Here is a 27,500-nt window from a genome sequence, read left to right on the forward strand (position 1 = left end):
TTCATTATAAATATCTAAGGAAATGTTATATACTGTACGTTTAGTAACTAATAACAAATCCTATCACAACACTACACTGGAATCTTCTAATGCAGGGTGTCTGTGTTTCAATATTTGAAAGCCTGAGCATGTCCTGTTTATTTACACTAGGTTAGTGTTAAAAATCGTGATTTTCTCAATATCTAGCATCTGTTTGCCTCTTCCGCCCCCTCTCCCTCTGTGTTGCTGTCATTATTGCCCCATTGAACCACCCTCTCAATTTCTTGATCACTTTACCACCTGGCTTCCTCTCTTCTGACACTCCTACGGTCCTCCTGGGAGACTTCAACACGCCTACTGACAATTCCAATGCCCCTTCAGCCACCCATTTTCTCTCCTTAGCCTCCTCCAAATAGACCACCTCTCCTACTCACTGCAATGGACACACCTTGACCTTGTTCTCTCCCGCTTCTGCTCAGTCTAACTCCTCTAACATACCCTTCCCTCTGTCTAATAACCACCTTCTAAACTTTAGCCTAAGGCCTGTGTCACGTACGACACCCAGTTAGCACGTGACCTGCATACGGGACAAGGGTTAATACTCAAAGATATCAGATTAATATTTGCCAGGGCCGCAGGTTCCTGTTTATTATAGGAAAAACTATGCTCTTCAACACACCAAATTCAGTTGTAGCAAAAATGTGTCCGAATAATAATTACTCTCCCCAGAGCGTGCAATCAGTTCATTCAGAGCCTAAAGCATTACTTATTAAATGTTTTAATATATATTAAAAATACAGCGCTTAGATTACAGAAAAGTTATTACAAAATAACATAGTTACAATAAAAGGCAGAACAGCTTCTTAAAATAAAAGGGTAAACAGACAGAAAATCCTATACTTTACCAAATGCTATGGATTTTCCCCAGAGAGGTCGCTGGTTCAGAATATGAGGTCTCACGTGCTTTGTCCAAAGAACCCCTCTGGTGAGAGCTGTTTTTCAAAATCTTTCCCTGACTTAAATACATTCTTTCCTCATGGCACAGGCATAAGCCCACCCCTTCTAGAGGATGCTTTGAAGCTGCTCTACCAAGACCATGTCTATAGAACTTGTTTAGAACAGTTGACACCTTGAGTGGGCTATCCAGGATGGACCCCCGTCCCAATTAAGTCCCTTTGAAGTCCAGAGCAGACCAAAGAAACAGTCCTGACCTGTTTCAAATCCAGCATTATGTATTTTGTTAAAACAAGTGTAGCTCCATAACCCCTGAAGCACCAGAGGGATTAAAATACCTAATATCTCATAACATTATCATGACGGCCTGTATTACAGTAAGCGCGTGCGCGCCAGCGTCAATGAGAAATACCTGTCTCTCTATGACAGTGTATCTAGTGCAGACATGCGCACAGGGCAGCGAGCATTGGCGTGGCAGCTGTGTGGAAATACAAATACATTTGTATTTTCGAGCGGCTGCCATGCCACTGTGAGCCAATCACAGTGAGGCCTAATCACAGTGAGGCCTACCCTTGTTACGTCATGGCCATGCCTCCTAGTAGCACGAGTCATCATTTAGACTATACACACAAAACGCTTGCACCACATCCACGCGCAACGTCATGCGCTTGCTTTAATACAGACCCTATGCACTCTCCTCAACAGAAACCTACATGCTCTAAACTCATTCCAATTTTCAACATCTTTACAACCTCTCCTGTCTCCCATTTCCTGTCCAGACCTTAAAATCTCTCTATACAACAGTACACTTTCATCTGCCTTAGACAAGACGGCTCTTGCCACCATCAGCTAATTTTCCCTTGTGACTGAGGAGGTCACCATGCGCATCACCTCACCCTACAACTTACCCCCTTGATCCTATTCCCTCACATGCTCCTCCACTCCCTCTCTGGCACACTTAGCCCATTTTTTAATCTCTCTTTCATCTCCAGCACATTCCCAGCTTACTTTAAACATGCACTCATCACACCCATTCTAAAGAAACCCTCTCAGGACCCAACATCCCTCTCCAAGTACCGCCCTCTCTTCAAGCTACTTGAGCGGCTTATATACAACCACTTGACTCAGTCTCTCTGCTCGACTCTTTGCAATCTGGTTTCCGTCCTCTACACTCTACTGAGACAGCACCAAGAAAAGTGGCCAACGACCTACTCACAGATAAGTCTAAAGGTCACTTCTCATTACTACTACTTCTGGATCTCTCTGCTGCCTTCAACATTGTTGTTTACCCCTTCTCCTGCACACTCTCCACTCCATTGGCCTCTGTGATGCAGCCCTCTCTTGGTACATGTCCTACCTATCCAACCACTCTTTCAATGTTTCCTTCTCTGGGGTTTCCTCCTCCTTTGTTTGGGGTCCCACAAGGCTATGTCTTTGACCCACTGCTGTTCTCTTTATACCTCTTCTATTTGTGAATGAATACAATATTTTGGCTTTCAGTATTATCTCTATGCCAATGATAGCCAAATTTTACATCTGTTCCCCTAGCCTCTCCCCCTCTCTTGTCCTGTGTTACCAACAATCTCTCCAATATCTCCTCCTGGATGTCCCACCGTTATCTGAAGCTTAACATGTCCATAACAGAACTAATTATTTTCCACCACCCCAAACCCAAACTCTCCATCACTGTTAATAATACCCCAATCTCATCAACACCTGAAGCCCGTTACCTTTTGTTTCAACATTGCCCAAATTCCCTCTCGATTGTAAGCTCTTATGAGCAAGGCCCTCATTACCTTCTGTATCCGTTTGCGCTCGTTTGTTCTTATTTGGTATGTCATTCTGTTTATGTAATATGCAGAACTCTGTACCCACACTCTACAGAATATAACAGAACAGAACAATGATATACAGCACACACTAGAAAGCAAAATAATTTTTGCAGGGTGCAACGGACTACGGAGGACCCAATACCTTCAATATACAATATAAATAATACAAAGCCCAGCACACACTGTCTATAGATAACAGAACAAATGAAAAGGGATAATGCCAAGAAGAAATGAAATGACATTTAATATGTAACACAAACCACCAGTATAAGAACCACATCCACTACATCAAAAATTGATAACATGCAATAATATTTTTATTATTGCATGTTATCAATTTTTGATGTAGTGGATGTGGTTCTTATACTGGTGGTTTGTGTTACATATTAAATGTCATTTCATTTCTTCTTGGCATTATCCCTTTTCATTTGTTCTATTATCTATAGACAGTGTGTGCTGGGCTTTGTGTTATTTATACTCTACGGAATATGTTTACAAATAAATAATAATGGTGGTAATAATAATAATAATAAATAGAGGACACCATTGTAACCCCAGACTGCAGACCCAAGACTGCACTGGGCTGATACTTGATATTTCAAACCTTTTATTCAATGATTCCCCTATACTCTAGGTTATGCCCATTACTTACATCCTCTCTTCTACCTTATAACTTCCTCTTAGTCCACCCCCCTCCCAGTCTGCACCTACAATATCCCACACACCTACCTCACCCAAATGTCCTCTCATTAAAAGTATTTAAAGTAACACTTTTGAAAGAAATTTTTTTCAACACCCTTCTGATCTCTTTACCATTCCTCCTTCCGCTTCCACTAACACAATTACCATTTGAATCCAAGAGAAAGAGTGCGCCAGCTTACGTATGATTTATGGAGAAACCACAGATACATGCCAAGGTCAAGCTTCACCTCCTTGACCTCTATACTGGACTTCCCCAATATGGGTCTGATTCTGTACCTGCAGAAGCAGCAGACGGGGTTGTTTTAAGACCAAATTCCCAATTGAAGTCTATAGTTTGTGTTTGTACTCTCCACTTTGTCCTAGTAGATTGTAAGCACCAATAAGCACAGACCCAATTACTTACAAGGATGTGTTAAGAGATTTACATTCTGTAAGTTGTATATAACAGTATAAACAGTTTTATTCAGCAAACCTTGGACCGTGGAATACATCGGCACCATATCAATGATAAGAAAAACTTCCCAAACTGCTACATAGCACTGCGCCTTTACAAACAGAATAGCACATTTCAGAAGGTGTTACACCTTGATATACAGTATACTCACTGAACATTTGGTGCTGCAGGAACAGAACAAACAAACAAATGGTTGTAAGGCCATTTACTTAATCTACTAGTGTAGAGTAATATAAAGACCGACTGTCTCTACCCATTGTGCTTTTTGTGATGGGCTATTAAACGCATGTTTTTGTATTTTAAGGCAATCTTGTTTGTTGAAATGACAGCCCCGTAATAAAGGACGTTCTCAAGCTAGAATCCAATTGGCTTTATCTCAAGGACCATCTTCCACTAGTTGTTTTTTTTAAGACCACACTGGAAACATTCAGACTGTCCTCAGTTTCCTTCCCCCGTCTCCTAATTTATCACAACCAGGACAAGATAAACTTACAAGCAGACCAACCAAATCCCTTTCCTTTATGCCCACACGCCCGCTTACTCATTTGTTTGGGACAAATTGTCATTTACATCCTGGTCACATATTTCATTGTGATTTTTTTCCCAATGGGTTTCTATTTTGAAACATAATATGGCATTCTAATTTTTGAAGGCTATATGTGGCATTTGTGAATTACAGCTCCCCTCAGCCTCCTTGATCCCTATCATTGCAAAATAAGTCTACAAGGGGGTTATGAACAGGAGAAGGATTGGTACGAGACAGCGAAGTCCAAAAAAGAAGCACCATCAGCTCACCAGGTAAGTAGAAAGGCTAAAATCGTTTATTAAACTACATAAAAAAACAAACTTAATAGGACAGGAAAACGTCCCACGCTAAAAGCCCTTTCTCAAGGAGTATGGTTAGGGCTGTGTAGTGAGCACTTTTTTTCATATACAAGGGGGTTATTCCACTTGTACTAAAAATACATGAAGTAATATCTCTGCGCTGTAGTAAACCGAACATTGGTGTGTGAGGTCTAAAGCACGGTTTCTAAAACAAGCCAGGTGTGACTTTTAACCACATTAGAACAAAATATGCTTTATTGATGAAATACCAACTACAATCATATAGCCCCTTTACAGAGGAGTAAAGCAAAGATTAATTTTGCTTGTCGTATCCTAATAACTGGTACATGTGTCTCAGGATATACACACACACACGTGTGTGTGTGTGTGTGTGTGTGTGTGTGTGTGTGTGTGTGTGTGTGTGTGTATATATGAAGAGGCTTTGATCCAGAGGTTGGAAGCACAGTGTGAAACAAGAAAGCGGCGTGCTGTGATCTTGGATTCCATTTTAGCAAATGGATTTGTAAGAATCGGTGTCACTTTCAGACTGGACTTGTTTGTAATAAGAGGATTCATCAGGCACTTGATTAGACCTTATGCGTACACCATAAACCTGAGGATCTATGGTTGACTATATATAAAGAACTCATGGGTTTGGAAGCAAACATAAACCTGACATGACAAGGCTGAAGATCTGAAAATAGAGGTGGGCCAATGGAGAAATGACTATGGTTGGACAAAACCAAAACTCAAAATGCACAATTTGTGTTCCAAATTTGGCAAAAATGGCAAACGGGTCTTAAAAATACCAAGGTCACATTACCAACATCATGTGATCCCATGAAATCTTTTGGCAAATAAGATCGTTTTTTACCTGAAAAAGTTAACAAAAACCGGTAAAACTTGGCTATGTTTGTGAACTTTTCCAAAAAAAGACCAGGACAACAACCAAAACCAAGATGGGAGGATGAGATTGGGAAATGTGTTGGAGTAACGTGGCAAAGAAACTTGCAATCGCAGTACCTGGAAGATCATTGGGGAGACCTTCATCCAGGAGTGGATCGGCAAGGGCCGATTATAAGCTAGATACTACAGATGGGGAGAGCGCGCGCTGAAGGAGTAGCTCAGTGCTAATGTGAGCATTACAGCTAACAGGCTTCCTTGTACATATCATTTTTGCAGGCACAAGTCCCTGCCCCGTAGAGCTTACAAACTATATTTTTTATGGTGCCTGAGATAGTGACTTGCCACAAGGAGCGGACACTGGGATATGAACCAGGCTCCCCTGATTCAAACTCAGTGTTGATTTCAGAGTCGGTGCCTTTACTCAGTGAGCAGCTCCTTCAGTTCAATCTATCCAAAACTCTGCTGCTAGTATAATTTCTCTTTTCTCCCAAACAGTCTCTGTTCCTCTCCTCTTTAAATTCCTTTCCTGGATTCCCATCAAGTTTCTTTACCTTCAAAGCTCTCCGCTCATCTGCTCCTCACTACATATCAGCTTTGATCTCTCGGTGTGCCCCTGTCTATCTCCTGCGTTCTACCCAAAACTCTCCTTTCCACACCTTTCACCTCTACTGCTCTCTCGCCTTAAACTTTTTCCCCTTACTGCCCCTTACCTGTGGAACTCCCTCACACTCAAGCACATTCCCGTCTCCCCCCCCCACCACCTTTAAGAGTAACCTTAAAACTCGCTTCTTAAGTTAAGTGCTCCACTAGCGTACACTCATGGCTACTGTCACACACCAAGTCACTACAACCAATGACCGCCATCTACTGCACGTATTCCCTCACCTGCTGTCTCCATAGCTTTCCCATCATACCACTTGGATTGTAAGCTCTCCGGGGCAGGGATTTCCTATTATCTGATCTTATTTCTTGCACCTTATTGTACTATAATTCCCTCTACCTTCCCTCTTGTGAAGCGCCAAGTACAGCTGTGGGTGCTATATAAAGATATGATATACAAACATACATCGGCACCAAAAGTTGATTGCAAACTATGGTGCAGAGACTAATTTTGCCTGCAAAATTATATGTGAGGGTGAAGGAGAGAAAGGGGAGAGAGGCACACTTTTATAAAGGGTATTTTAAGATGCAAGACTGAATGCGCTTAAATGTTGATCATGAAGACTCATCTGTACTAGAGAAAGAAAAACACAATTATGATAAAGAAAAGACAGTATGTACCATTATTTCCATTTAACACAGCTCAACAGGCTAAAATACTTTGTACTAGTATTTCAAAGCAAGTATCCAGCTATGCAGTGGCAGTAAGGCACTAAATTGCCCTCCTATTGTATTCAAGCATCATACACACAGACATTCTCTGTCTTTTCTCTTATCCAACAACGTCTCGTTTCTGTTTTCCTGTGTTTAAGCTGCAGGATTTGGATGATCATATATTTAACGTGTGCCAGCAATTGTATAAGGATTTGCTATTTAAAGAAGAAGATCTGGACTATAACTTAAATAAAGCTACTGTATAGCTCTGAAAACTCTATAATAAAAAGTCTCCTTTCCACTCCTCAGGCTTTGGATACTCAGATTGCCATCAACACAATATGCCTCTGTCAGCTAGTCTCTACATGCATTCCTAAACGTAGTCCATGCTAATGAGCTATTATATTAACCTCACCTTCTCAAATTGCCATTTGCAGGCTTTTAGACAAACCCATCATCTCCTCTAATGTTCTGCAATCTTCAAAGCTTACCTGTTTCAACACATTAAAGAGGCAATTCCTGCAGTTTTATTTAAAAATATTTAATACAGGCTTGAAGCAGGTCGTCACTAGAGCTGAACCCCATTAATTTCAGCTCTGGGGACCCCCTGCTTCCAGGGGTACTTGCCTCGGTAGTGGGTGTCGGTAGCCAATTCAGGGTTCACTTCAGTATGTGGCTGCTTTTCAAAGCTCCAGCACCCTGCGGGCCAATAGGAAGCTGTGATGTCACCCGGTGTGGCTTCCTATTGGTCCATGTGACCAGGGGGCTTTAAACTGCAGGCGATACCTGCACCCCCTTCGGAGGTAAGTATCTCTGGAAGCAGGGGGTCCCCAGAGCTGAAATTAACGAGGTTCAGCTCCGGAAACCCCCTGCTCTAAACCTGTATTAAAAAAATGGCCAATTGGCTAATTGACATCAGTGGTGCTTCTTCATATAGAGAATTACCCAAGTCAGAGACAATAATTAGAGATAGGGCAAAACTTTCCTCGGAGATCGAAAAAAAAAAAAAAAGTCACCACTAAATATGAATATTCCAAAACGCACGAATGTTCAAACATCTGTGTGAAAAGATTATTTTTTTTCTTCATCAAATTATTGGGCTGCAGCAGCAGCATCCAGTGAGTGCGCAACTTCCCTCTCTATACTACATGGCAGTACATTCAACGCCATTTTTTTACTGTGTTTTTTTAACCAACGCACATCGTTATCCATATGGACCGTTACTGATGCCTATAATAAACATAGGCAGGGGAAGAGATCCGGCGCCACAGCCAGTGACTGAGTCGGAGGCACTTCCGGTTTGAGTGATAAATCTTTATTAAACGCACAATAGGACACAGGCTACACCACAGTCTCCCCCTCAACGCGTTTCACGCTCAAAGTAGCGCTTCGTCTTGGAGTGGGGAGCTGTGGCCTGAGCCTGCACATATGTAATAAAAAAAAGCCCGCGAAAAAAACGGGTTTAAAATGCGTTAACTCATGCATTACCAATGTCCTGACTGATTGTAATAGTGCTGCATAATCATAGTCCCATCATTAATTGCTTAACAATAAATGCACATAAGCCCTAATTGTACTTGACATAGTAATGTGGAAAAATGCACTGCACTGGTAAATCATCACAGGAGCAATACTGCACTGCACTGCACTGGTAAATCATCACAGGAGCAATACTGCACTGCACTGGTAAATCATCACAGGAGCAATACTGCACTGCACTGGTAAATTATCATGGGAACAGTAATATAAAACATTGTATGCAACAAATCAAGTTATAAAGAACACCAAGGACCATAAACATATTTAACCCCTTAATAAAGACAAGGTCTAATGATTAGAACTTATCATTTTAACTCTTGTTGTTAGTAATAACATTTTAAAGAGTACTACATTAATTAAATTAATTAAATGGGTATGAAGGTCCCAAATGTCAAGAAAAAGAGAAAGAGAAAAAAGAAAAAGAGGGAAGAATGAGAAGAATGAAAGGAAGGGGGGGGGAGAGGGGGAAAAAGGGGGGAGGGGGAGGAAAGGGAGGGGAGAGGTGGGGAGGAGAGGGAGGAGGGAGGGGGAAAGAAGGAGGGAGGAAAGAATGAGGGAGGAGGAACAAAAAGAAAAATATAAAGAAAGTGTAGACCAGGCTAAGACTTAGTACATAAATCTCAAACATTACCACACTTGTTAAAATAATTTTTTCATAGTGAATCACACAGCAAAATAAAAAAAATGCATCAAAGGAAACAACGCAGGTCCCATTCAATATTTAGCCCATTGGGTTGCAGTGTTTTCAGCGTGAAGATCCAATGTGCTTCACGCTGATGTAATATTTTAATTCGGTCCCCACCTCTGCGGGGTAAAGAAATATGTTCCAACCCCACACACTGTAGTGATCCCACTGAACCCAATGGACAAGTATTGAAATGATAGGATACTGGATGCAACATATCTTTATTTCGTATGAGCCTTAAGTGTTCAAGAACACGTAACTTAAGAAGTCTACTTGTAAGGCCCACATATTGTTTGTTGCATTTGCACATTAAAAGATAAATGACAAAATCTGTCTGGCATGAAATATAAGATTGAATTTTGAACCTGCGTGTTCCATCTCTATCTGAGAAATGAGTTGTTTTAATCATATTTGGACATATCTTGCATTGTCCACATTTGTATGAGCCTAAAAGTTTGGGGAACAGGGAAAGGGGATTCCTATTTGACTTTAAAGGACGAAGCATACTGGGAGATAATTTATTACCTATGGTGGCTGCTTTACGAAATACCACCCGTGGACTTGAAGATACCATATTCTGCATCAACGGATCCAGGGCTAAGGTGCCCCAATGTTTCCGAATAATGGATCTAATGGCACCTGCCTGGTCACTGAAATTTGTGACAAAATATGGCACATCCGAGCTCTCGACAAGACTTTTCTGTCTGGATTGTCTTGAAGTCATATTAATCAAAGACTATCAGTAGAGAGAGCCGAATCATATGCCTGCTCCAGAACTTGGGCGTTATATCCCCTTGAAAGGAACCTACCTCTCATCTCATCCGCCCTCCGAACAAAGTCCTCCATCGAGGAACATCGCAGCGAAGTCGCAGGAACTGTCCTCTCGGAATTCCATTGATCAGAGGGCGGGAATGACAGCTTTTGGCGTGTAACAGAGAATTTCTGGCATTATCTTTTCTAAAGATATCAGTCTGAATTTTACACTCCATATTGATATAGAGATCAAGATCTAAAAAATGGATACTCTGTCATAACTGTGTGTAAATTGAAGATTCAAATAATTGTCTGCCAGATACTCAAAGAATTTATTGAGATCATCTTCCCCACCACTCCAGATCAATAACAGGTCATCAATATAGCCCTTGTAGAACGCTATATGATGATGGAAAGGGTTTAGATCTCCAAACACATGGGACGTCTCCCACCAACCCATGAACAGGTTGGCGTAGGAGGGGGCAAACGAAGTCCCCATAGCCGTCCCACGTGTTTGGAAATAATAAACCCTCTCAAACAGAAAAAAATTGTGAGTGAGTGAAAATCTAATACTATCCAATAAAAAGGCTATATGTGCTGGGGAAAGTGAAGAGTGTGATTGAAGAAAAAATTCCACCGCAGTGAGACCGTGTTCATGGTGAATGCTATTATAAAGAGAAGCTACATCTAGTGTAACCCAGATGTAGGAAGGGTGCCAGGTGGAAGAAGCTAACAGTGACAAAAGATGCTTGGTGTCTATAAGATGTGAAGGTAACTGGGATACTAAGGGCTGAAGAAAGTGATCTATATATTGGGAAAGGGGCTCACCCAATGAACCTATACTAGAAATAATGGGCCTACCTGGGGGTGCAATTAGTGTTTTGTGAATTTTAGGAAGGTGATGGAAAATGGGAGTGATTAGATCTGAAGTGGTGAGGAAGTCTCGTTCAGAAGGTGTAAGAACTTGTAACCTGTCTCTTCTCATGTGACTTACACTGATACTATCAGTGCTGGATGACGGCTTGAGCGCAGGACAGTCTCCTATTTTGCTATAATAAACACATTGAAGGCACATACAGGTAATTTTGGGCCTTTGTTACACACCGAGTTAACAGCAGCAAGGAAAAGCATTTCATGTCCAGTCCTCTAACCCAGGGGTGCGCAAACTTCCTGCGCTGCACCCCCCCTCCCCCGCCTGCTCTCTGTGTCCTCTAATGCGGTGTCAAGTGACGCCGCGGGTCATGTGACGCTGCATCACGTGACCCGCGGCACTGCCATAGAGACGCATGAACTGGAGCCGGGTAAGTGAGTTACAGTGGTCATGCATGCTCAGCACGGGGTCTCTGTAACCGCCGCGCCCCCCAAAAAAGTCTCTGGGGTGGACACCAGCCACTTTGCGCACCCCTGCTCTAACCAACAAATCCTGGAACATTAAAAAAACAGCAAACACTTGAGCACGTAATACTTTCCTTTAACATTTTTACCATTTGTTTCATTGTTAAATATAGGTTTTATTAGCCTTGCAAATAAAATCCTAAAAGCATAAACTGTGAAAAGCACGGACTAGGGTTTCTTTTTTTAATGGCCAGTTAAGAGATTTTTAACTAAATAAAGGAAGAATCTGCCAGTGATTCCAAAATTACGGAGTTATAAGAAAGATTGTACTAGAGTTATATATCGCAGGAGTGCGCAAATGTTTCCCCCAGTGCACCCCTGCATGGTCTCCAGCCCAGCTCGCCCCCTCCCCCGGCATCAAATGACGCCGCAAGTTCATGTGATGTCACGTAACCCCCGCGGAGTCATTTGACGCGGGGTTACCATGACAACGCATCCTGGAAGACAAGGTAAGTGATGTTACAGAGGCCTCACGCGGTCCCCTGGCATTTAATTTAAAGAGAGCGCGGTACCTCTGTAACCGCCACGCACCCCCTCAGAAAATCTTGTGCCCCCCTCCAGTTTGCGCACCCCTGAAATATAGTCCCACAAAAGTGTTTTTACATAAATCTCCCAACAAAAATACTCAAAAACAAACAGTTTATGTAGAAGTTTTTTTTATATTAGAAGAAATAAGCATGTCAAATAAAATTGACAATGTTTTCCTCAATGGCATTTGTGTCCTTCAGAATGAGATTTGTTTCTACATGCGGCTTATACAGTAATAAAAACTAATGTTAACAATGGCACCGGTGTTAAATGTGTGAGTGCCATTTAATGCAGTGTCACATACAGTGGGAAGTAGAAATGCAAACCCCTCTGGTACCAAAGAGGTCAACATCTTATGGTAAGAAGCTCCTCACAACATGTCCTGAATACCTTAACAAAAAGAGGTACAATGGCACAAAACTGATTGGAAAAGTTTACTGATGGGAAACCTGATCACCTTCTCGTATCCGCCATTACTCCATTTTATGTGTGTGGATCCCGAATTACACCCGAAAATCTGATGTGCACAAAATAAGTCTATTATAGCTACAGTACACGTACTACCAACTCTTTTTTATTGAATGAAATGGTAAGGTTAAAAATCCAGGGTGTTTTTTTTTTTTAGAGAAGTAGAATAATGATTGAGAGAAAGAAATACAGAATGAAACCAAAATCTATGGACAGTGTTTATTACATTTTGAAAGAATAGATACAAAATGCACGTGACGGGTCTACAAAATCAGGATATCTACAAAGCAACAGGTAAGAAAAGCAAAAGCTACAGTTCAATGATTAAACAGCAATGTATTTGCATGCACTAAATTATAAGATCACTACGAGGTCTTAAGTGCAAATGTATTGATTACCCTTAAAGGAATTCTACAATCATGTTGTACTTTCCATTGCAGACATGAGTAAAGAACATCTATACACTTATAAACACTTATTAATATCAAGTATTGCACATCTATATACAGTATTTAAAAAAATGTGTAAGGTCATTTGTATAATTACTTGTGCTTCTAAAAAGCATTTAATGAGTGTTTATAAAGTTTTTTTTTATTCATACTGGATAGTTTGTAATCAAATGAGATTTGGAAATTAAAAAAACAAAAAAAACAATTATCCGACAAAAATGTAGAGACTGTCCATGAATTTGTTTACTGCCAGAGGGGTCTGCAATGCGCTATAACGGCCCATCAGGCAGTGCATGGGTTATGTTTCCTTGTGCATGAGTGTAGAATGCCTTTAAGGAGGGTAAAGAATGCATTGTGTTTAACAGAATCATTAGGAAAGCAGTCTATATAAATACACACATTGCAACAGAGAGAACACATGCTACTGTACAAAGGGACATATTCCTATCAAGTTTCATTTCAAAATGAAAGGGTCAGGACTTGATCAGAGCTGTACAGAAAATATAGAAATACCAGCATTGTTTCTCAAGAAACAGGGAAAGAAACTGCCTATAATCTTACGGAAAAAAAAGAATTTACAAATCATTTGTACAGCTGCTATATGTGAACATAACAATGCGACTGTAATTTTTAAAAATATCTTCAAAACAATCATTCAAGTTTTTATTTTGGTCTTCCTACACATATACACAATTAAGAAAACAGATATGGCATTATGTACTAGTGGAATTAAAAAAATATATCTGTATATGCAGCTGCATGTTAACCGCGTCTTAAACCGAACAGAAGGGTAAAAAAAAAAAATAAAAAAAAAAATCTCATTATGAAAGTAAAAACATTGTTAGAGAACAATGTGTGTATTGCATCTTCAATAAGTCGGTGTGGTATATAACCCGTGATTGGCAAACTGTTGTCCTTTACAAGAAAGTTCAATTTAACAATTATGGGAGATTCTAATCAAGGTACAAAAGACAACCAGATTTGATTGAATAAACAAAACTTGGTGGTGGGTACTATGAATGATAAATGTCCAAATATTTCCTAACATAGTTAAAACTCCCCCCCCCCCCCCCCCCAATGAGGATATCGGATTCTACATCTTGTTGTTTTTATATATTGGGCATCGAACAAACTTTATATGTCTATCTAAAAGATGACCCATGTAATAGGCTACTTCGTCATTTGGCAAATGGGCACAGACTTTAAACACCATATGTATTTGTTCTTTAAACCGTGAAATCGTATAACGGACTTAAATGTGACAGACGATGGAGGACAAACATTGGAAGCTTAGAAAAATAAAAATGTCAGATAAAAAATAAAAAAATGTGCAATGATTCTGCAATACTTAAAAAGTGCAAAGGTCTGCTAAAAAATAATAATAAAAAAAAAATACCCCAAAAGGGAGGTCTGCAGAACACAAAAAGAGAAACATTAAAATCTAGAAATACCTGATCTCGGATATCCCGAATGATCTCGATTACCCGTGAATGGAGTCGGGGGTGTATAGTTGGCCTCCGATAGCTTACACAAATCAGATGGTGGTGTTGGTGGAGGTGGCAGTAAAGTGCTATTAGGGCTACTAATATCTCCTTCCGCCACTAGTGTCAGGTCCGCTAAATTTTCATCATCTATGGTCTGAATATTTTCCGTGGGCAAGTCTCGGGAATGCCTCTCCCGGCTGGATACATTTCTTTCTTGCATGTGTGGTATCGGAGACAGTTGAGCGTTAAAAGGAACATAGGGTTTCCTACTATTAGGTGGCAGAGATACAGATTTATCTTTCTTTTCCAAACTGCTTGATTTTAGCGATTTTTCAGCACAGTTCTGGGATGGCTCTGGTTTTGCACCATGCTGTGTGCTATGGGAATGAGTAGCTTTATCTGTGCCATCATTCTTTAAAGTCCTTCTGTTGCTGATCTTTGGCCCTGCTGCTGCGGAGGAGCCTGGTTCAGTTGGCGTTAAACGGAGGAAGTCTGGGAGGACCAGGTCTTCTTTCCTTAGAAGGCCACGTTGATCTTCTGCTCTGTTACTCTGAGCTTTTGAAATCAGCTCAAAAAATTCTGCGGGATGTAAAATAAAAAGATGTCCTTTCAGTAATCATCATCATGGATCATACACACATTTGTAAAAACAGAAAACCCCCAATCTTTGTACAATTCATTTTTCTTTCAATGAAATATCTCTGTACGCCTCCATGTTGGTAATTCTATATATTGTATTGTATGTCTTTATTTATATAGCACCAAAAGTGTACTTAGCGCTTCACAAAGAATACAGTACTGGGAATAATAATAATACAATACGCGCAGCAAAATCAGACAATAGGAAAGGAAATCCCTGACCCGAAGAGCTTACAATCTAAGTGGTATGATTGGGAGACTTAGAGAGACAGCAGGTGAGGGAATAAGTGCTGTAGATATTCCCAGAACTAGGATTTCCAAACGTTGTAGCCAGCGAATGATACAAACAGATGTTACACACAATATATACATATACACATATATATACACATATATATACACATATATATATACACATACACACACACACACACACACACACACACACACACACACACACACACACACACAGAGTATATGATACATCAACATGGCCAGGCATACGCCCATATGATTCAACGGTAATGTGGTCACAGAATTTACCAAGAGGGGAAAAGAATAAAGCCTCCTACATCACTATAATCTTACTATATCTGCTATATATACAAGTGGTTCAAGTTTAAATAGTCCAGGGTTTCAACTGACCATTACTGGAATGCCACTTTGGATGTCAAGAAGATCAACATGTCATTTTACAATAATAGTTTATATATGATTTACAGATGCTTTCTAATATAGTCCTATTACATATGTTATCAGTCAATTGACTATTTGAGTGCAACAAAACGCACACATGCGCAAAAAGCCAATCATATGTCAGTTATTATGGAAGCCTTTTAATATTTGAGAAATTGAAGAATGGTTTACAGATAAAAAAATGAAATTGCTAAATAATACACTGATGCAGTTAGTTGGCTTCTTTTAACATAAATGAGAAGCTTATTGTCCCTTTCATTGTCCGCTCTGAAAAGAAATACTAGAATTTTTATGGAGCAAAATTTATATGTAGGTACAGTATATACTATTTATGCAGATCAGTAATATGTATTACCAGATTATGGACATCTTTAATGAGTTAACCGATCTACTATTTTCAAAGCTTATTTAGAGATGGTCAAAACCAAAATATTCTCTTCAATGTACGTACCTTCAGCTTCATCCAAATTAATTTTCTGTGGTTTTTTTCTACCCATCCTGAAAACCGTTTCGTCTTTCTTTGATAACCGAGCATCTCTTGTACCTTTTCCGTTCTCTCCCCTTAATCGAATGGAGGAAGACTTTACGAGAGGTCTTTCTTCTACCTAAGGTCACAAGGAAACGGTATCAGAACAAAGCCTATTAAAGGTTGGCAAGGAATTGCATCTTTCACTTTCTGTCGCACAGCTGCTACACGGATATTCAATCTAACGCGCAGAAAAACGAAGCCAAACAATAATCAAGTAGAAGAATGTAAAATAATTACCGATGTATGATTTCTGGAACTGCTCACCCCAGTGGAGTTGGGTTTCAACACTGGTGCCTTTTGTTTTTCTGCAAATATACAATACGGACAATAGAATATATTGTGCAAATGTTTTCACAATGGTTAACAAAAATAGCTACCTAATCTGTTTGATCATTTATTAAGCTTTTGTTTAGCTGCAGTGGCAGCTACTTAACGCATTGGCAGAGAGGGTCGTGCAAAAGCTTTGCAGCGTGCTGCAGTGAAGGGTTATTTGCAGAGCCATGAAAACGTCTAGCGCAAAATTCCATGTACATTTTATTCAATAAGAAAGTGGCAGTAAGTCTTTCAGGGAAGCAGAAGCACCTGCACCCAAATGTATTATAATTGCCATGGGATGAAAATTCACATAGAAGAGATGTGTTTTCCATACGTTGCCTTTCATTAAGTTTCCATACAGCAATTAAAGATGAAGGCTCAGACATCGCTACTTTCATTGCCAAGTGCCACATTGCTTCTGTTGCTACGCTTGGCAGCTTGCAATTTTTTTTTAATATAGTATTTTCCAATGATAGAAAATTAGGATTTTGCCACTGGGACGGGGACGTGCTGTGAACAAAATCTACCATGCAAGAAATAAATAAAACAGTGTTCCTCAGAATTGGGATGTATAAAATGATTTTATAGTAGGAATAAGAAAACCAAATCAGGAAAAGTAGGCATGGGGAATCCTGCCTGAAAACCAAGCGTACACTTTAGAGAGCACAAACTAAACACAGCATGTATATTCTGCTTACCTTTTCCCTTAAAAGATTCCCTTTCTTCCAATACAACTCGCTGTCCGTCCAGGTTAGAAATGGGAACTCCCAGGTCTAGTGGTTCTTGTTCTCCGCTCTACAGTGACGGCAACATTTACTCATCAATTTTTAAACATACCTGACATTTAATATATTTTGCTAGACTTCTAAAATCTGCTGCAAGGCCACTATCACTGAATACGCTATTCTAACTTATATTATATGAAATAGCACCTTGAAAAAGAAAAAAAAATAATAATAATGAAAAAATATATAGCATTGCTCATTCCCACGTTTGTAAAATACAGTATGTCCTTTTTTCAACCTCATCTATGTAATTATGTAACAGAACATCCTCATATATTTTTATTTTTCAGTCAGACCTTTTATGGATATTTCAGTACCATGTGCTCCAACAGAGGTAATTCTAATACAAATATTTAAATCCTTCAAAATGTATAGTGTGCTGTATCGCTTGGTATACACTGTATGTATAAAAACACACTAATTGCAGCTTTGGATAATGCATCACTGGGAATTGGGTGGGGACTGGGTACATGAATTAAAGTTCTCTTTTGAAACAAGACTGGTGGTCATTAAACATCGCTGCAGGAAAAGAAACAGAATGGCACAATAGCTTGATTTCCATTTGTGTATAAATTAGCCACGTTATTTGAATGGGTTTGAGCAGAAATATATACACACACTCTTGATAAATGTTCCAGAGTTTCAATGTTTCAGAGTTCCGAAACGTTGTGCTAATAAAATACTTTTTTTTATTTTATTTATTTTTACATATTTATGGTGTGCCTACCACTTCATTATTCTACGTTTGTACATGTTTGTATATACATACACATATATAGAATCACACTACCAGATATTAAATCCTTTTTGGAATAGATTGTCCCAGAAAACTGGAAGTAGCGTGAAACCATTGTCCCTCTTAATGGGATAAAATAATGCATTTTTCCCCGCCTAAACAGTTCTCGTCTCAAATTTTTTGGGCATAAAACTACTGTTCAATCGGCAATGGGTTAGAGCAGGGGTGCGCAAGATTTTTTTTTGGGGGGGGGGGGGGGGGGGGGCGCGGTGGTTATAGAGGCCCTGCGCTCTTCGGCGAGAGGCCTCTCTAACTCACTAACCCAAATTCAGCCGGCTTCGCGCAACACAGGGCCAAATCAGCCCTTGGGGGTCACGTGACATGACCCTGCGGCGTCATTTGACGACAAATTAAAGGTAAGGGGGGGGGGGGGGGGTGGTCGACACTGGGGGAGAGCAGGCAGGGGGGCGCAGCGCAGAAAGTTTGCGCTCCTCTGGGTTACAGCACGTGCAGCTCAATGTTAGGCGACTATTCTTTACAAAAACTTACAAGTCTTGCTACCAGATCGTTAAGATTCAATCCATATTTTGCTACCACTGGCCGTAGGACCTCGGTTACGGGCTTGGTGGGCTTGGCTTTCAGTCCCACGGATCGGTTAATCGGTACAAGATCCAAACTGAAGAAAAGGAAGAGGAAAACAAGATTTAAAGTTTAAGCGAGTGTATGAGAGAGAGTAACATTTTCCTGCATACAAAAATAGAATGCATCCCTTATTTCCCCAACACAGATAGCATATGCTGCATCAGTAGGGCCTAACCGCTACGTTATAGGAACTGTTCTGTTACCCTGACCCCAAAAGGATTTTCACAAGCTAATCTGCAAACAATGCAAATGTGAGTTATTACAATGATTTGTATGCATTATGCAGCGAGCGGAACGAAACCGCATGCTGCCAGATGGGTCTGCAATGGAAAAGTAGCTCTGTGGCCCAAATCCCTTTTACGTTACAAATCGCTGAATTCATTGTTTCTCTTACCGAAATAAAGTACGCCTTTCTATTCTGAGGTCCCGAGATTCTAAAATGCTGCTGTCTTGGCCGAGTACAAGTGGCTTCATTACACGTGGAGACAAAATAAACAGAAACGTGGCATAAATTACACATTGGAGAGCGCGTGGGAAAAGTGATAAACCACTAATAATGTATACTGTCACATTCAGGCTACTCGTGTAGAAAGAACAGTAAAACATTTCATATTAGAGAATATCCGACATTTCAAAGTGTTTTAAAGATGACATGTTATTTTTATACATATAGAATTGATACGGAAACCACCGTCCCAATTCCTAGCTGAAACACACAGGCCAGGGGTGGGCAGCTCCAGTCCTCAAGGGCCACCAACAGGTCAGGTTTTTAGGATATCCCTGCTTCAGCACAGGTAGCTCAATCACTGACTGGGCCACTGATAAGCCACCTGTGCTGAAGCAGGGATATCCTTAAAACCTTACCTGCTCGTGGCCCTTGAGGACCGGACGGAGTTGGCCATCCCTGACATACGCTATTCTCAGTATACTTATATATTCCGACTACTAAAAATGAATACAACAAAATAGATTTAGTATCGATTTCTTTATGGGTTACAGAAAAACAGCCTGATACACAGTCTGCTAAAAAATAAATAAATCAATGTATAGATCCGATGGCTCTCTTAAAGAGCTGTGGAATACAAAAATACCCCTGAGAAAATGTAATACCTTATTTCCTCCAATTAAAAAAAGGTCAACGGCAGCGATGTTGATTCCATGTTTCTCGCACAATCCGCTCAATATTTCCTTAATGGAGAAGCCAGCTTTAACCACCATGGCACAGGAGGAGCCATCTGGAAGACTGATATAACAGTGCTTGGGGGATTTCTCCTTTTCTGGCATGGAAATCCTCGATGACTCAAACTATGTAACAAATAGCGACAGGTCATAAAAAAATTACAATGGTAAAATTAAAGACCCGGGAACCAGACAAAATGGCTTAGTAACACGCTCATTGGGGGAGACGACAAGGCACTGGTCCTCGAGCACTGGGGTAATGCAGCAGCTGTAAAGGGCAGAATGTGTCAGATCATCGAGAGGTGAACCGCTCTGTTTTCAGCCCTGGTGAAGCTCCTGTTATTACTTCCTGGTTTTGAAAGTAATAAAAGGAGGGAGAGATAATAGGTGGTATGATACTTTTTATTGGATGTACAAGTAGTTGATATGTTACAAGCTTTTGAACCTCTCCGGGTCCTTCATCGGGTATACAATAAAAGGTATCATACCACCCACTAACTCTCCCTCCTTTGCTACTACAAGGAACATAGGACCAACACGGCTCCCCATCCTTGTTTGATGGTTTTAAAAGGGGATTTAAATGTACATCCAATAGAAAGCCACAACCGATGACATTGTGGCTTCCTATTGGCCCTAGACTTGGCAGCCATTTTGTTTCGCCTAGAGGGAGATTTAAAACCCAGTAATGTCACCAGTAAGCATCTCGGGAACAGGGGATCCCCGGAGCTGAAAGTAGCATGGTCCAGTTTTTTATTTTTATTTTTTAAAGTAGGGAGGATCGCTGCTTTCATGTTCAATACCAAAATAGGCTCCAAACTAGTTATCTGTCAACACGAATGTAATAATGTGCAATTACAATTAGATTGCAAGCTCTTCGGAGCAGGGATTCCTCTCCCTAAATGTTACTTATGTCTGAAGCGCTTATTCCCATGATTTATTTGTATTTGTTATTTATATGATTCTCACATGTATTACTGCTGTGAAGCGCTATGTACATTAATGGCGCTATATAAATAAAGACATACAATACAATTACCATTACAATAGGTTTACATAGTTCAGACAAAAAAAATTATAATTTTGCACTCGGTACACTTTAATCTACGAAGAACTCAAGTTAGTCCACTAAAAACCTATAACAAATCTGCACTCTGTAGGAAAAGGCAGTTGCCATAAGCAAATCAAATTGCTATGTATAAATGAGTTTACAAATACATTAGCATGGATAGTTCTATTGTTTGAATAGCAGTTGTAATATCTGAAGTACAAAGATATACATTTAATAGCACTATATCAAGCCGACTGATATGATCTGTTGAATGATAGAAATGTTTGGATTCTATGTTAATCCTTACCTCAAGCATATTTCCATTAGTGCCACAATGAATCAGCTCCAGACTTGCTGAAGAAGATACAGAGCCTTGCGATTCACGCCGCCTGCCAGACCCGCCGCCGTTGATAAGAGAACCATCTGCCAATGTAATGGTTCATGACAATTGTAGTTTGCATTTTTAAAACCATTTGTGAAATAAAGAACGCTTTGTCTACACTCCAACTGTTTACAGCAGTTTAACAAAACAAAAAACCTAGTGCTCATCCGACTCATCTGCACACTGACTGCCACTGGTCTTTCGGCACTCAACTACACGATCGTTTGATGAAGCAATCACATGGTCACTCGCAGACCCCCCCCCACCCCACCACCCCCGGAAGGGAACCTCACTTCTGTCTGTTTGCATTCACTACTCAATTAGAGCAGTGAACGCGATCGTCCCCCTAGAACACGGGCCCTGTAAATTATAGGGCCCACGGAGTGCCCGCCCGCCCTTATGACAGGCAGGGTATGTCTTGGGGCACTTGAAGGGTTAAAGACTCCAGAAGCCGATATGAATAATCCTTCAAATCCTGCAATCCCACATAGCCAGCAAGAAAAGCACTTTTATAAAAAATTGGCTAGAAGTCACATTGGCTTCTCTAAACACATCAACAATTGCAAAGAATTGGCGGCTTTCTTTTCTTTTTTTTTTATTCATTACAAATTGCATTTCTGTAAGGCCTCTGAATGGGAAAGCGTTTGCCAATCCCGTGTTTCTATTCCCTTATATTCTATTTCTCAGAGAGCTACTAAAGTTACGGAGAGGGCCAGAGAGGGGGTTCTGCTTGTAAGGGGCTGGCTGTCAAATTTTAGCCTGTGGGCCAAGCCCAACAAAGTCCCTCAAGAACCAGGCAGCCTACACACCAGATACATGCACCATACACAGACGCACGCACACCATAGACATACAAACGTACAATAAACAGGCACACAATATACATATGTACACACATTAGATACACACAGACCAGATACACGCAGCGTGAACAAACACTATATACAGTATGTCCCAATCACACACATCACACACATCACACACGCCATGCACCACACATACTATGTATGTATTATATACATGTACAACATACTGTATGTGCACCATATACCTACAGATGTAACACACTTTATTGCATCAGTTGGTGCATTACAACGGATGGGATAACACGTTAGTCCCGCTGCAACACACCAGTTAGAGTAATAATATGTGTGTTACAATGCACCTTTTACAGAAAGTGTGTGTGTGTGTTAATTTATTTAATCAACATTTCGACTTATACAATAAGTATGTCTCAAAAAAGCCGTATAGGCAAAAAAGTTGATTAAATTACTAGTTTACATTTTTTTTTCTCCAAATCCTGCGTGTACTTTCTGACAAAACAATTGAGTTTCAGGTGCACCCGGGCACACAATTCTGGCTGTGCTGCTGCAAACCATGTACTAGGTCAGGTCTCCATGATATCACATCATTTCCTGCAGTGAGGTAAGATCAGGGTTGGGCAACTCCAGTCCTCAAGGGCCACCACCAGGTCAGGTTTTCCAGGTTATCCCTGCTTCAGCTCAGTTGGCTCAATCTTTGTCTGAGCCACTTGTGCTAAAGTAGGGATATCCTGAAAACCTGACCTGTTGGTGCCCTTGAGGACTGGAGTTGCCCAACCCTGATCTTACCTCACTCCAGGAAATGATCATAAAATAGCGGTCATGTTTGTGCTGGGAGAGTTTACCAGAACACATGGAACAGGATTCTAACAAATACATAAATCACCCAAATGTAATCCCTGAAAGAGGTCACTGGCGATCGCTCACTCTGGTCCTAGGAGAGACTGCCCCTTTAACTCTCGTTGCCAGATCTTCTGGCCGTGAATGGGCGAGTGATGGACTAGTTGTGACAGTCATTACAGCTGAATTATGTCACATATGGCCTAAATCACGTAGCTTAATGACTTGTGATGACATAAAAATATTGCCTTCCAGGCAACCTACATACACTGGCGACACGTTTTATTGCTAGTTGGCTAGTTCCGCAAGCCGGGAGATGTCCCGGCTTGCTAGCCAAATCCCCTCGGCGTGCCGCGCGTCACTGATGCGCGGTCACGCTTCATCGGGTGCCTGCACCCCATGCACGCGTGCCCTGGTGTCCCGCGATGTGGGGGACGGCGGTGGGGGGTTCCGGGGGACCCGGCGGACCCGGAGAGGAGAGAGGGAAGCCCCGATCGGAGGACCGCTCCTCCGAGGCTTTGGCACGCGCAAGGGACAACCCGGCGCGCGCCCGGTTACTGTCGCAGCCGAGACCGGGTAAAGGTAAGAATAAACTCGGCCGCGACAGTGTATAGAATATCTATGAAAAAATAACTACAGTAGATTCATAGGTGCACCCCACTGTCAAATAAATAAATAAATACATAAATATATATACACACACACACACCTACCCTGATATCAAAACAGAGGAAAGCTATAATGGTCAATAATAAACTGTATAAAAACACCACGTTACTAAACATAAGAATACTTCGGAGGTGTAATCTTCTCTGAAGCATCCAATTCATTCAGGAGGAGGTGTCAGGAGCCTGGGGTGGGGCTAACGAGAGGAGGAAACTGCATGGAGGAGTGGGTATAGAGTGGAGAGAGGTGTGTGTTTCCAGCACGTCGCACCTTTCACCATTGTGTCCAGTATTTTTGGAGAAGCCACCTGGCAACGCTAGTGCACATGTACACATGATTTGTATTCAGTTGTTTATATGAGCAGATTTACTCACTTGTTTATGACACACACACACACACACACACACACACACACACACACACACACACACACACAATATCAAGTTTAAACTTGTAAATAGCTCGACACTAGCACTTCTCACCATAAAAAAAATAAGTAAAAGTATTTTTGTGCAGTTGATGCACATCGATGTAAAGAAATATCACCCGAAAATATATATTTACCATTGGAAAAATCCCCATTTTCTTTTTTCTTCTGCGACTTTCCCATACTTTTACTTCTAGACCACGAGAAAAATGTCCCTCTCCTCCTCCTCTCATCATCTTCTCCTCCGGATTCTTCGTTGAGGGATCTGCCCGACTTCGTTTTTTTACTGAACTGCTGCTTGTGTACAGGAAAAAGGAGTTGGGCAGAATATATTCAGAACAATGCATAATCTCAGAAACGTGATATTTTTATCTTGTTTTGCATGAACACTGCCAAGAGACGATAAACAGAAGTTGTTTTAAGTCACTCATGCCAGATTGCGATAGTGAGGATCAGAATACATTGTATCCGAAAGTCCTCTACACGGCATCGGGAGTTTAGAACAGGGGGGCTCAACTCCAGTCCGCAAGAACCCCTAACAGGTCAGGTTTTCAGGATATCCCTGCTTCAGCAAAGGTGTCTCAATCAGAGGCTCAGTCAAAAGACTGGGATATCCTGAACACCTGACCTGTTGGGGGGAGGGGGGGTCTTGAGGCCTGGAGTTGAGCACCCCTAGTTTAGAACATGGCTAACAACAATATATACTGTATCACACAACAATCTTATTTTAGGTATAAGGAGTCCACAATACATGATCGATCAGCCTTCAACTACAATAATCTTTAAAAGCACACCCTAACCAACTCAGGGAACACGCAGAACAAGAGCTTGCTTCTTACTAGAAAAAAAATCAGTGTCAATGAGGGCACTATTGCATGGAAACTCCCATTGACCTCAATGGAAATGTGTGTGTGGGATAGTGCCCCAATTCGCGCTATCCCAGTTTAGTGAATAAGCTCCTAAAAGCTTCACTTGAGACCCTCATTATTAGGGATGTGCAAATCATTCGCAGACAGTTAACTTCCCTGGCGTTCACTCGCAGGCGTGAATATTTGCGGCTCAATCTCAAATCAGGCACATTCGTCTCTTCAACAAAAAAATATGTGCGGGTGCAAAGTACCCGTTCCTGGCGCCCTTCCAGCGAAGGTGCAAATATCTGCATCAGGGTCCGTTTGCAACCAAATAAAACAAACCAAATATTTCGTTTTAACATCCGCGGATCTAATGTTATGACACTTGAAAGATGGGACAGCGAAGTGAATATGGCGGCGAGTTTAGGTACATTCACTCACATTATTTTTCCATGCCAAAGTCAAGATGGAATATTCGATCGCAAATAAAATTTTGTAAAAAATATATATATACTGTATATATATAATAATAATATTAATAATAATAATTAATCAATAATATAATAATATTATATATTATTATATTAAAAAAATTCAACAAAGAATTTGCGGGTTGTAATGTGACACATTCGCCCATCATGTCTCGAAATGAAGTAGGAATGGGAACAGGGTTGAGATGCTAAAATACTTTAAGGGTAAAAGAGGCGCATTCTCCAGGCTAATAGTGAACAAGTCTATTTTAAAGACAGAAGTAACTAAAGCGTTGTTTAAAGCATTTTTTTACTTCTATACACTCAGTGTTTATATTGGCAGATATAAATGTTCATACACCAAGACTGCAAACCCAATCCTAGGAATAAATGCCAAGGGCTAATGGTCCGTGTGTCTTCCAAAAGGCCCCACATTGAATGTTACATAGAGATACCTTTTTGGGTGTTGAGATGTTTGAACGGTCGGAGCTGACGCTATGTTTGGAGGCCGGGCTGCTGGGAATCTCTTGCGGGTCAGGGAGGGAGCGGCCCTCCACTTCTGCCAACATGCATTCCTGGTATAGGTGGGATTTCAGAAACCGCGTGTAGCTGTCAAACTTCATCAAATTAAAAATCTGGAATGGAAAGGCGGGGTAATTAGGGGCCGGCTCTGCAGCACACATTGAAGCTTTTGAAACAATTACTAGGCTGGTGATAGGAGTTCTATGAAGTCGTTAATTCAATAGGAGGCTGTATTGAAATGTGATCAACAGAGCAGCAGTTCACATAAGGGATCCACTATTATGTGAAATGGCTAAAATGTAGGTGATTAATAAATACCCTTCTTAAACCTAAAATATTGGTGACCCCAGCCAGGTCCATCTGGCAGTGCATCAATGAGAGAGAGAAAGAGAGGAGAGAGAGGAGAGAGAGGAGAGAGAGGAGAGAGAGAGTGTGTGTGTGTGTATGGTTTGCGCAAACCCTTTACAACTTGGTGACTGCAACACAATGTAACAAATGCATCAAAAAGCACTGTCATATAGGAAACATTAATAAGCATTCAGAGAATAAAGAGATAACAAAGAACCAAGTAACAAAACCTTACTCCCTAAATCCCATGAATGTAACTACGGTGTAATGAACTGGTCTTTCACAGATGGACTCTAAATAAGCAGACTGACAGCGCCTTTCAAGGGCAGTCTCTTCATGCAGAAAAAAAAGCTTTTTTCTATACTTAGGCCGCTAACCACAGAGACCTCCCGTAACAGGTAGTTGTAATCAATCGATTTGGATGTAAGGGGAAAAGGCAGCACATTTGAAATACCTGAAGTTGCTGTTCCTTGAACATATCAGGATGAGGCGCATTGAGAATGTCATCAGCCAACTGTGCCTGGCTGTCAATATTAACAGGTGTCGTTGCCTTGCTGCTCAAAAACTTATTAAAGATTTCCCGGGCTCTGTAAGATAGCTATAAAAAAAAACTAGAGTATTATCCCAAAAGGGGGGGAAAAAGCTGCCATGCACAATATAATTAAACCTGCAAAACAATTCAGATATTTTACACAGCAGCAATATGTAAAACACAATAAATATTCCTACAGAGGTGGTGAGTACTCGGCAGGTTCTAGAACCTTTGATGTGACCACTGAAAACTGGGCTTTAGAATAGATGGCTTTGAAGACTGCATGTATATCGAAACTAAAACTAGCTCTATACATAATGCAGACAAATATACAGTTTAACAAATAGGATAACGACTCTGTACTACTATATACCAACAATGCCTGTGTCAGAAATGGCTATTTCTAGAAAATAGATCAATAATTACCTCATTTTTGTCATGGGCTGGAATGCGGCTAAAATATTCACAGGACTGCCAGAACAATATGTTTTCTTCACTAAACTCCTTCTTTAGAAACTCCTGCAGAGAAGAAGAAGAATATAGTTATAGTGCAGCAATATAGTTTATGACTTCATTATCTGTTACAGTAACTGGCAAGGTTGCTGATGGCAATTGCCATTCAGAACAGTGAGCAGGTTTATGCCAAAACATCACCACCCGGTGTAAATAAAATATTGTACAGTAACATTTAGTCCAGCAGATATTTGAGAGATGGAATATAAACTAATTTAAAGGATGGGCACTCCTCCCACAACAGTGAAAAACAAAGTAGCATTTAGCAGGAGACACTTTAATAGGGGTGGTG

The 27,500-nt window shown here is 40.7% G+C and overlaps 1 protein-coding gene across 4 annotated transcripts in view; it reads right to left on the minus strand.

Moving 5' to 3' along the window:
- Positions 1-27,500, minus strand: part of LOC142465844 (regulator of G-protein signaling 12-like) — a 107,004-nt gene that overhangs the window by 16,952 nt on the left and 62,552 nt on the right. For all 4 annotated transcript variants that reach the window (XM_075570224.1, XM_075570195.1, XM_075570206.1 and 1 more), the window contains 12 exons: positions 27,122-27,214; positions 26,618-26,761; positions 25,749-25,928; positions 24,110-24,266; positions 21,144-21,259; positions 19,720-19,914; positions 19,004-19,077; positions 18,517-18,643; positions 17,145-17,241; positions 16,369-16,436; positions 16,054-16,207; positions 14,235-14,846 (listed from right to left, as the gene is read on the minus strand). In XM_075570224.1, the coding sequence (XP_075426339.1) occupies positions 14,235-14,846; positions 16,054-16,207; positions 16,369-16,436; positions 17,145-17,241; positions 18,517-18,643; positions 19,004-19,077; positions 19,720-19,914; positions 21,144-21,259; positions 24,110-24,266; positions 25,749-25,928; positions 26,618-26,761; positions 27,122-27,214 (2,017 nt within the window). The remainder of the gene's footprint in view (positions 1-14,234; positions 14,847-16,053; positions 16,208-16,368; positions 16,437-17,144; positions 17,242-18,516; positions 18,644-19,003; positions 19,078-19,719; positions 19,915-21,143; positions 21,260-24,109; positions 24,267-25,748; positions 25,929-26,617; positions 26,762-27,121; positions 27,215-27,500) is intronic.

Source organism: Ascaphus truei, chromosome 1 (genome assembly GCF_040206685.1).
Source record: "Ascaphus truei isolate aAscTru1 chromosome 1, aAscTru1.hap1, whole genome shotgun sequence".
Lineage (NCBI taxonomy): Eukaryota > Metazoa > Chordata > Amphibia > Anura > Ascaphidae > Ascaphus > Ascaphus truei.